Here is a 12,544-nt window from a genome sequence, read left to right on the forward strand (position 1 = left end):
ATTTAAATTAAATTTAAATAAAATTCATTTTTAAATAAATTTTTATTAGACAATTTCACGAGAATTCAATTATTTAAATACAAAAATAAATTATTTATTAATTCCCAAAAAGAATTTTATTATTTATGGAAATGATTGAATTCCAGTAAAAAATGTATTATTTATGAAAATAATTGAATCATTGTGAAGAAATTTATAAATTTGTAAATAATTGAATTCCTGTGAAAGTATTATTTGTGTATTATTTAGAGAAACATTTTATTATTTATAGCAGATAATTGAAATTTTGACTAGAATTTTTAAAAAATTTTGAACATAATTGAATTTTTGCGAAGAATTTGATTACACTTTTAAAAATAATTGAATTTCTTTAATCATTTATAACTTCTCCAAAATTCAATTTTTTTTTTAGTGTTTTTAACTGAAATCCTTCTGTAAATCCATTCTTTTTAATAATTAATTAAATAATATTAAAAAATTCAACTAATTTTAAAAGAATTTGAATTTTGAATGATTAAAATTTTTTAAATTTATAAAAGTACATTTATTAAATAAAAAATACTTTCTCGCCAGTTAAATTTAATTTCTTTTTTAAATAAACAATTAATTATTGATTGATTAATAATAATTATAGATGTGACACGTTTCTGAATACGAAGAAATATTACCGCGTCGTATAAAAAGTAAAAATAAATACACTTCATGTGCCACTTTATTACAATTCAAATATAGGAGCATAACCCGTTTACCAAAATTGTATAAGCAAAAACAAGTCAGACAAGGTGATTCCACAGCAGGTGAATATAAGATAATAATTATTTATAATATTACTCTTCGAAAGGCAGCGAATTTTCAAAATTTATCGATTTTTATCATAATTATATTGATTGTGAACATTTCACGCTTGAAAATTTTCGTTTTATCACTTTTATATATATATAAATATAAACATTAAAAACTTATTTTCTTATTTATCACACGAGTATTCTACCAATTAAAAAAATATACTAACAAATTTATTTTCACATTTTTGCTGTAAAATAAAAAACCCCGGACTGAATTTAGAAATAAAAAATATTATCAAAAGTGTCATAAAATGTTCGTAATTGTTTTTTTTTCAATTATAAAGAAGTTTTTGTGGGATAAAATGGTAATTTAATTTCTCCACTTGAGAACGCCAAGGTCGCCACTAGATGGCAGGGGAAATTCCAAGAAACAACTAAACTACCATCTGGTGGTGACCTTGGCGTTCGCAGGTGGCAAGTAGCATCTCCATATTGAATTTCAAAATGTTCGTCAATATTCGTAATTCGATAATTATTCATAATCAAATTTAGAGAGTTTGGTAATTAATATAAACGGATTTAAATTTTTAATTTATTTTCCTTTTCGATATTTTTATCCTCAACAATTTTTTAGTCTTATAATTAATTTTTTCACTAATCAAATTGTTATTTAAAATTTCGATTTAAAAAACAGTACCTTCCATTAGTAATTAAACATTTACGTAAATTTTTCGAATAAAGAAAATAGAAAAAAACAAAATTTAAATTAGAAAAAAATTAAACTTGAAAAATTTAATTAAAAATTTAGGAAAATTGTGCAAAAGAGAAAAATAGAAAACGAATAAAATTAAGTATGTAAAATTAAAATACAGAAAAATTTTTAAGAGAAAAAATTGAGTAATATAATTTTAATTGAAAATGTACTATATATGCATATTGTTAACAATATATGAATTTGTTTGCAGAAACTATTACTCACGTTTGTCATATTGTTAATTTAACTTTTGTTCGCGATGAAGACAAAAGTGCACACTATGCAATATCAATTTTGCTCTCTACGTGACTTTCCACTATAAAGTTTAACTGAACAGCTGCTCTAACATTGTCAACATGACTTCATCTAGACAAAACCGTGTGTGTGTAAAGTTATAAATTCTACTCTAGAAACTAGAGTAAATGTTAAAACGAAAATTTCCCAAAAGACAAAATATATGTTAATACAAAAAACTTGTTGTTTCATAAAAAGATAATTATCAAAAATAATAATAATTATCCAGTTTTAGTAATTCAAATTTAGATAGTAAATAAAATTTTATTTGGGTTTTCCCAAATTAATTTTTTTTTTTCAAAAATTTTTGTTGGTTCACAGTTTTCTTGAAGGTATCAAATAGATACCAAATTGGATCAAATTAATAGCAAAAACCTGAATGAAATTAGGATTTAATCCATAATTTTGGTATTAATTCGTTGCAATTTGATACTTTCTCTAGTTAACAGTGATTTTAAATAAAGAGAATATTTAACTTTAAAATTAATTTTCAAAATTGCTGTGCTAATAATCTTATAGTGCCAGTTTCAGCTTCATTGAACCATACAGATCTACCAAAACAAACTTTATTTAAATCAAACAAAATTCATTTGCAACAAATATAAAGTTCATTAGGCTCTGAGTGAAATATAACTTTTTTTATGAGTGCATATGTATATATAATGTTTAACGAATTAAAAAAGTTGATTGCTTTTTGCAGAAGAAGGTAAGACGCAGAATTCGCAGCTGCTACAAAGAAAGACGAGAACCCGATTAAAAATGCTGTATCCTGCAGTTGTCTGGTTGGCGGATACAGTGAAGTAAAAGAAGTGGAAAAGGTTTGAGGGCTGAATCATATATTTAAGCTGATGACTAAAAGCTATATAAAAGCCATGCAAAAGTCATCAGAATGGCATTTATCTAACACACTCTATAGTATATATACACAAACTTCCTCTTGTTCATATGCATTAATTCTTCATGCTCCTAAAAATATCAAACTCATTGTAATACAATTCGCAGTATATTAAACTCATAACTAAACCCAGTTGCAACAAGTTCGAGATATCAAAACAATAGAGAATGACACAATTTAATCTTAGAACTGAAATGTTTATAACAATCCTGTCTCTTTTCTCTTTTTTGTTTCAATTTCCAGGAAATCTATTATGCTGCAATGATGCAACTTAAAAATCAACTAATAATATATTGTATTATTTGCAATAAGAAAATTAAAAATCAGGATTACACACTGGATAATTAATATAATTCATTGTGCTCAATAATATTTATTTATTGAGCTAATAATATATTACCTTCGATATAAATATTTCTAAGCAATTATTCCCAAAACTTAACCAAGAGGTGTTAAAAAGCGTTGCGGCTTTTAACACACAAAAAAATTGAATAAATCAATTTTTGAATTAATTTTTACCATAAAAAATGAGTCTAAATCAAAAGCAAATTATTTCTAAAACCACTTTGAAAAAATAATCCTTCGATGGATTATTTTAATCGTTGATGGATTATTTTAATCCTTAATGAATTATTTTAATACTTGATGGATTATTTTAATACTTGATGGATTATATTAATCCTTGATGAATTATTTTAATACTTGATGGATTATATTAATACTTGACGGATTATATTAATCCTTGATGGATTAAATCCTAGAAGATTATTTTAATCCATTTTGGTGTTAAAATATTATAACTCCTCATAATTTTCTGTGATATTAATAATATTGATTATCAATAATTAATATTATTAATTATTAAATTATTGTTTATATTATTTACATTATTATTAAATTATTATTTTTTCTATTATCCAATAGTGAATAATTATTTTCTGCGGGAGTGAAAGGATTCAGAGAATATTGTCACTGTATAGTTATTATGGTAAAAAGATGTACGTGGCGTACATTCTAATAAAAAGTCACGCAGGCATAGGAAGCAGACGTTTAAATAAAGTTCATTACCTTCCAGGTTTACTTTTATAATACTGCTATAAAACTGTGCGTGCATTGTGCCGATGAATCACACCTGTTGTTTCATGTAATATACAAAGTAAACATTTACAACAACAAAAGTTGTCTTATTACAAAAATCGAATTTTGTAATTTATATAAGAAAACAAAACAAAAGTTACCTTATGTCAAATAATTTTTAATCAAATAAATTGTATTATTTGAACCAATAATATTAGTATATTTGAAGCAAACAGAATTTAGTTGTGATTTTTCTTTGATTTCAAGAACAAATTTTGTCTTTTTCCCTGATCCTATAAAGAATATTTCTGATTTACTCTAAATTCTAAAAATTTTTAGATACTCAAAAAAAAATGTTCTATTACATTATTAATTTACGAGTTTTTTTATTGTAAAATTATTCGAAAACATTAATTTGATTATTATTTTTTAGAAAATTTAAATAAAATTCTTCTTTAAATCAATTATTTTTAATAATTTTTCAAAAACTTACTTCAGAATTTTCAAATCCATTAGTTTACAATTCAATTTGACGAAATTTCAATTATTAGGAAATTCTTCAATTAAATATACAATAAAAATAAAAATTTCAAATAATTTCAACAAAAAATTCAAACATTTTAATTTGAATTCTTTTCAAAATTCAATTATTTCTAAAAAATTCATCCTGTAATGCTTTTAATAATTTAATTATTATCTAAAAATTTAATTCAAATTTATTTTTAAATCAATTTTTATTAGACAATTCTACGAGAATTCAATTATTTAAATACAAAAATAAATATTTTATTGAATAATTGAATGTTTCTCAAAATTGAATTTACATAAAGAATTTTATCAACAAATTTTTAAATCATTAAATTCTTTTGACGAATTTTAATAACATTTTTAAGAACTTATGAAAATAATTGATATGTGCAAAGAAATTCTTATTAGGTATTTATGAAAATAATTAAATGATTTGCGTACAATTTTATTAAAAATTTTTTAAAATAATTCAATTCTTTTGGAAATTTTTTTTAATATAATTGAAATTTTGCTATGAATTTTATTAAAAATTAAAACTTTTTGAAAATAATTGAATTTTGGAAAATAATTTTATAAAGATAATTGAAATTTTGACGATAATTTTTTAACATTAATGAATTTCTGCGAAGAATTTTATTACTTTTGAAAATAATTTAATTCTTTTGACGAATTTTAATAACATTTTTTAGAACAATTACAAGTTTTGTGGAATACGATTAAAATTGTATGAAAAATAATTGAAATTCTACGAAGCGTTTTATTATTTATAAAAAAAAAAATTGAATCACTATAAAAAAATTTTATTATTTATGAAAATAATTCAAATATTGTGAAGAAATTTATAATAAAATTTGGAAATAATTGACTTTCTTTGAAATTCTTATTATTTATAAAAATAATTAAATGTTTATGTAGAATTTTCTTAAAATTTTTTTTAAATGATTCAATTCTTTTGGAAAATTGTTTAATATAATTGAATTTCGGAGAAAAATTTTATAATTTATAAAAATAATTGAAATTTTGACGATAATTTAAAAAAATTTTTTAACATAATTGAATTTCTGAGAAGAATTTTATTACTTTTGAAAATAATTTAATTCTTTTGACAAATTTTAATAACATTTTTAAGAACAATTTACAAGTTTTGTGGAATACTATTAAAATTGTATTAAAAATAATTGAAATTCTGCAATGAGTCTTATTATTTATAAAAAAAATTGAATCACTATAAAAAATTTTTATTATTTATGAAAATTATTGAATTCCTGTAAAAAATTTAATTATTTATAAAAATAATTTAATCATTATAAAAAAATTTATAAATCTGTAAACAATTGAATTTCCTGTGGAATTTTTACTATTTATGAAAATAATTAAATGTTTGCGTAGAATTTTATTATAATTTTTTTTAAATAATTGAGTTCTTTTGGAAAATATTATTAATAAAGTATGTATTGAAAATCATCAAATTGTTGAAAATTTTTGAAAATAATTGAAATTTTGCTAAAAATTGTATTCAAATTTTTTTAAATAATTAAATTTTGGAGAAGAATTTTATTATTTATAAAGATAATTGAAATTTTGAAGAAAATTTAAAAAAATTTTCAAACATAAATGAATTTTTGCGAAGAATTTTATGACTTTTGAAAATAATTGAATTTCTGCATATAGAAGTTTACGCGCATGCACAATACAGTCGCAAAGTGAGCAGACATATGTGATTTTCATGGAACATAATTCTACCTCGAAAATATATCCAATTTCCACGCTTGGCAAGTCAAATCAAGGGATTGCCATTTCAATTTGCATTTTACAGTAGTTCTCGAAAATAAACGAGTAATTGAGTATATACGTAGACGTTATTCTATATATGTATCACATCAGTGAAATATTATTTTTTCGAAAAATATACCATTTTCATTTTTCCATAATTGTAATTTTGTATTATTTATTTTTATTTATTTATTAAAAAAATAATTATTATTATTATTAACTTTACTCACTCATTTTGTTGTTATTAGGTTTAGACTCAAGAATTAGACCTCTTTTATTACGTTTTGTTTCAAGAATCACGTTTTTATATTTATACTCAAAATTTAGATCACTGCAACTAAACTCACCTGAAACAGAGAGAAATACAATTTTATTAATTTACTATTAACTTATTTTTAAAGTTTTTAGATAATTTTAGAAATTTATTTATGATTATATTTTTTTATATTTATTTTTATGCATTTTTATATTAATACTTATTTTTACAGTTGCAATTAGAATTAAAATTATAATTATTTATAAATTACATTTCAGGAAAAAAAATTAATAAAAAATTTGCAAGTCGTTAGCCATAGTCGTTGAGGCACGTGGTCAAATCTACAAAGTCAGATGGTTCGAGACTACCCCCGGCGATATTTTTTTTTTCATTTGAATAAAACATATTAACTAAAATGTTTATAGAGTAAATGTAGATCATAGGGAAATGAGATTATTAGATTAGAAAGATAATCTACAGAAAAATATTAAGTGGTCAGTGATACACATTTTATAATACTGGACAAGCTGCAAAATTCAAAGAGAGGGTCGTCGCCTATTGGATAAGAGACGAGAAGGGTACACATAGAAGTTTAAGAAAATTGAAAAACATCTGGCTTTAGAAATGGCTCACCGTTTGCAGACTATTGGAATGTCAAGGGGGTCTCGGAATTATTTGAATAAAACGAAAGCTGCGCTAGTGGTACAGGGGTAGAATGATTTTATCCCCTTTTCAATTTAAAACCTCGCAAAACTCTCCTCCACCCTTTTATTTATTATATTATATATATATTTAAACACAAAATGACCCAGGTGAACCCTCATAATCTTTCCACATCCTTTTCTTCTCTAAGTCCGATTATCCTTTAAGACATCTTTAATTATACACCCCCCCCCCCTCTTATTTCTTTTATTTCACTTTAGATATGAATTTAGAAAAATAAAAATGATAAAAGTAAAGAAGCAAAAAAAGTTGATTTTTTTCTATTTCAGGCTTTGGACTTAATTTAAAAATAAAAAATAGTATCAATAGTTTTATAAAATGTTCTTAACAGTTCTGAATAGTCGAACAAAAAATTATAAAAAAGTTTTTGAGCAGTAAAATGGTGAATTAATTTCTCCACTTGAGAACGCCAAGGTCGCCACTAGAGGGCAGGGGAAATTCCAAGAAACAATTTAACTGACATCTGGCGGTGACCTTGGCGTTCGCAGGTGGAAAGTAGCAACTCCATATTGACTCTCAAAATATTCGTCAATATTCGTAATTCTATAATTATTTATAATCAAATTTAGGCAGTTTGACGGAATTTAATTTTTAATTTACTTTCCTTCTAGATATTTTTATCCTCTTAATTATTTTTTGGACTCTTAGAATTAGAGTCTTTACTAAATAAATTGATATTTAAAATCTTGGTTTAAAATAAAATGAATAGCTAAAGTTGAAAATTAATTCACTGAATATTATTATTAATTTACGAAATTAATATCTGGAACTAAATATGAAAAATTGCTTTTAATTCAAAAATACTGTTTGTGGCTCCCCTTCAGAAAATGAAAAGAAAAAATGATCTGAAATTATCATCGGTTGATTAAACAAGAACGCGTGGGTGAAAATGACCCCTTGTGTTGTATATATATGGAAAGTCAAAACCGTGGCTAAAATCGAAAGGCTAAAATCTGAAGAACGAGAGTATGAGGTTTATATAGTCTCAGGTCATCGGCATGTGTTCTCCAGGTGTCAATACAACACAAGGGGATGTACCGTAAAAGAGTCCAGGTGTGTATGTGCGTGTGTCCATCGAATTCTACACATTTGGCTTTGGCAAAAGTTTTAGTTTCCATATATATAATCAGAAATATTGTAACCAATTGATTTAAGAAACAGGAAAAAAATAAGAAAAAATACGCGAATCTATAGTATAAAATGCGCACACATCAGCTGTTCTACTTCTCTCGGAAATGGATATCAAAAATGATAATACAGAAAAAGAACCTTACTTAACATCACAATGTGCTTTCATGTTCAATGAGGGGAACAAAATTTTTGTTTAACGAGAAACTTATTTGTAAACCACAAATTAGACCGAAAAATAAAAAATGACAAACCCTGAAAAATAAAAAAAAAATAAAAGAATAAGAAAAAACAGACGGGAGCAAAAAAAAAGTAGAGAGAAAGAAACGAAAAATTTACTAGAAAAATTACAAAAACGTAATTTTCTTTTTCCCTGACTTTTCCCTGATTTCCAGACAAAATTTTGTCTTGTTGCCTGACCCTGTGACAACTCTGAAAAAGAACAAAAAAAGAATTTTGTCAGAACATTTTTTGAAGCGGAAAAAAAATTGGTACTAGGGATTTTCTGTTTCTTTTTTCAAGTATTGAAAACACAGTATTTGAAATTGATCTATATGGGAGTCAATGACTCCAAGGATAGATGAAAGGAAGAAAAAAAAATCTATACGCATTGATGCGGCGATATTTATATGTGTATAAAAAAAATCGAATGTCCATCGCAGATGAACAGCTGCTTTCTTGTCGATTTCAAAATGTAATTTGACCTGGGTCAAAAAAGAGTTTGCACGGATAAATAGAATAGACACGTGGCCTACAGGAAATAGTCATCGATTCCCCCTCCTCCGCAAATAACAAAAGAGAAAAAAAGAGAAATTTAATAGGATATTATAACGAAAATGTAACGCACATTAGAACCAATACTATAAAGACTGTCTCATAAATAAAACCACCTACCAATATTTAACAATGAGAAAAAATTCTAAAAATTAATAATTTTAATAGAATGTTAAAAAATAAATTCAGAAAATTTATTTCGTACGTCAAATTACACTAAAAAAAAAATTTGTAATTATAATAGAAAATAATCTAATAATAAAAATTACAAACAAACAAAGAACTTTAATATTTTTTATTTGACAAATTAAAAATATTTGATAATTAAAAAAAATACTTCGAATAAAGGTTTAAAAATATAGACAAAGAAGAAACTCAAAATCTTTTTTTAAGGGAAAAGAAAATCATCAGATTATTCTTATAACATTTAGAGAAGAACCTACATCATTATTAGATGCAACAGGTTTGAATTCAAAGATCGATTAATAGTATTACCTGGATTCTCATCAAGAGTCCTTGTAAAAAAAAAGATCAAGGACCGTTTTCAAGAGAGTGTTGAAGCATCTTCGAGAATCAAGTCTTTAGAATTTTCATAAGCAAACAGTGTACAGGTATATATCAGAGAACGAATAGAAAGCCTCTCTCTGTGTATAAAGATATCTGTATACACACATATATATGTATTCACTAATGAAAATTCAATGAGCTCTCCAACGATTCATTCATACAATTCACTAGAGCTACATTTATATAATAAATACAAAATGAAAAGTAAAGTGGAAAAAAAATCTAATTTAATTTTAATTAAGAAGCATCATTTTGATTGTAAAACTTTCTCTCAATTGCTATATAATTATCATTTTTGAACTTGAATGCATAGACGTTTTCTCTGTTTACGAAACTATATATTGTTTAACGGACTGTAATAAACAAAGGAAATCTTAATTAGAATCAGACATTATTATAATCAGTACAGGATATTTTACAATCTTTTAAAATATTTGTAACATGATGAAGCTGAAACTGGCACCCAGTTATCATATAGTAACCACTTAATATTTTAAAATTTTATATTCGTTTTAAGCAAAGAAAATATTTAATTTCCAAAATTAATGGGTGCTGATAACTGCTGGTAAAAGTTTTAGCTTCATTTTAACTTAAATTTTAAATTATTTCGTTAAAAATATCCGCACTAATATTACTGTTTCTCGAACCGAGATTTTAAATATCAATTTATTTACGGAGTTGCCACAAAAAACTAATTTTGTTTTTCTCTGACTTTTTCCTCATTTCCAGACAAAATTTTGACTTTTTCCCTCACCCTAAAGAATATTCTGATTCATTTTAAATTTTAAAAATAATTAGATACTTAAAAAAATATAAACAAACCGAATGGTAAAAATGATAAAATCATTATTTTATATTATGAGAATATTGTTACTGTAACTTTTTCAAAATTATTTTCATCATTTCAGTTCAATGATTATTTTCTAGAATTTTTAACTAAAATTCTTCTTTAAATCAATTATTTTTAATAATTTTTGAAAAAGTTCTTTCTTCTTTGAGAATTTTCAAATCCACTTGTTTACAATTCAATTTTTTATGAAATTTCGATTATTCGGAAATTCTTTAATTAAATATGTATTAAAAATAAAAAATTCAAATAATTTCAAAAAAAAAATTCAATTATACTTTTTCAAAAAAATTAATTCTACAGAATTATTCGTTAAAAGCATAAAAAATTCAGATTTTCAAAGATTTTAATTTGAAACCTTTTATCAAAATTCAATTATTTTTAAAAATTCGTGCTATAATGCTTTTAATATTCAATTATCATCTAAAATTTTAACTGAAATTAATTTTTAAATCTATTTTGAATTTTTATTAGAAATTTCTACGAGAATTTAATTATTTAAATAGAAAAGTAAATAATTTATTGAATAAATGAATGTTTCTTAAAATTGACTTCTCAAAAAGAATTTTATTAAAATTTTTAAATAATTGAATTCTTTCGTCGAATTTCAATGAAAATTTGTAAGAATAATAACATTTTTCGAGGGATTTGATTAAAATTTTATTAAAAATAATTAAAATTCTTTGCCGAGTTTTATTATTTACAAAAATAAAATTGAATTTCTAAAAAGAATTTTATTAGGTATATTTATGAAAATAATTGAATTACTGCGATGAAATTTATGAAAAATTTGTAAATAATTGAATTCCTGTGTAAAATTGTTATTATTTATGAAATTAATTAAATGCTTGCGAAGAATTTTATTAACATTTTTTTCCAATAATATTGAATTCTTTGGGAAAATGTTATTAAAATACATATTATAGCAAATAGATATTAAAAATCATTGAATTGAGGAAAATGTTTGAAAATAATTTTATTTCAAAGAAGAATTTTATTATTTATAAAGATATTTAAAATTTTGACGCGATTTTTTTCAGTTTTTGAACATAATTGAAATTCTGCGAAGAATTTTACTATACTTTTCAAAAATAATTGAATTTCTGAAAACATTTGGAAATTCTCAAAAATACAATTTTTTTTAGTGTTTCAACTAAAATTCTTCTACAAATACATTATTTTAACAAGTTGATCATTTCATGATCATTTAGCTTCCTCAATACAATATATACCTATTGTATAATTTTTTATTTTAGAATAATTATTTAAAAGTGTTAAGATACACATGCTAGTGTTCAGTCGGGTTCAGTCCCTACTAGAACGCTGGTAATTTTCAGATGATTAGATTTGTTAAATTTAAAAGAAATAAATTTTTATTTTCGTTTTTACCAAATTTTGATTGTCTGATGGCGTACGGGTGGACCTGCTACTACTAAAAAATTCAAATAAAATTCTCTATTCTTCTGGATTGTGTAGGGTTCAGTCCCTACTAGAACGCTGGTAATTTTCAGATGATTAGGTTTGAAAAATTTAAAAGAAATAAATTTTTATTTTTGTTTTTACCAAATTTTGATTGTCTGATGGCGTACGGGTGGACCTGCTACTACTAAAAAATTCAAATAAAATTCTCTATTCTTCAGGATTGCGTAGGGTTCAGTCCCTACTAGAACTCTGGTAATTTTCAGATGATTAGATTTGTTAAATTTAAAAGAAATAAATTTTTATTTTCGTTTTTACCAAATTTTGATTGTCTGATGGCCTACGGGTGGACCTGCTACTACTAAAAAATTCAAATAAAATTCTCTATTCTTCTGGATTGTGTAGGGTTCAGTCCCTACTAGAACTCTGGTAATTTTCAGATGATTAGATTTGTTAAATTTGAAAGAGATAAATTTTTATTTTCGTTTTTACCAAATTTTAATTGTCTGATGGCGTACGGGTGGACCTGCTACTACTAAAAAATTGAAATAAAATTCTCTATTCTTCCGGATTGTGTAGGGTTCAGTCCCTACTAGAACTCTGGTAATTTTCAGATGATTAGATTAAATAAATTTGGATGAAATAAATTTTTATTTTCGTTTTTACCAAATTTTGATTGTCTGATGGCGTACGGGTGGACCTGCTACTACTAAAAAATTCAAAT

At 23.9% G+C, this 12,544-nt stretch overlaps 1 protein-coding gene across 5 annotated transcripts in view; it reads right to left on the reverse strand.

The window, feature by feature from the left end:
• Nucleotides 1-12,544, reverse strand: part of LOC122510179 (protein neuralized) — a 144,574-nt gene that overhangs the window by 66,084 nt on the left and 65,946 nt on the right. For 3 of the 5 annotated variants that reach the window (XM_043624687.1, XM_043624679.1, XM_043624650.1), the window contains exon 2: nt 6,337-6,453. The exons of the other annotated variants lie outside the window; for them this stretch is intronic. In XM_043624687.1, coding sequence (XP_043480622.1) covers nt 6,337-6,340 — 4 coding nt within the window. In that variant the 5' untranslated portion in view covers nt 6,341-6,453. The remainder of the gene's footprint in view (nt 1-6,336; nt 6,454-12,544) is intronic. 5 annotated transcript variants of the gene reach the window in all.

Source organism: Leptopilina heterotoma, unplaced genomic scaffold, assembly GCF_015476425.1.
Source record: "Leptopilina heterotoma isolate Lh14 unplaced genomic scaffold, ASM1547642v1 Lhet_120, whole genome shotgun sequence".
In the NCBI taxonomy this organism is placed as follows: Eukaryota; Metazoa; Arthropoda; class Insecta; order Hymenoptera; family Figitidae; genus Leptopilina; species Leptopilina heterotoma.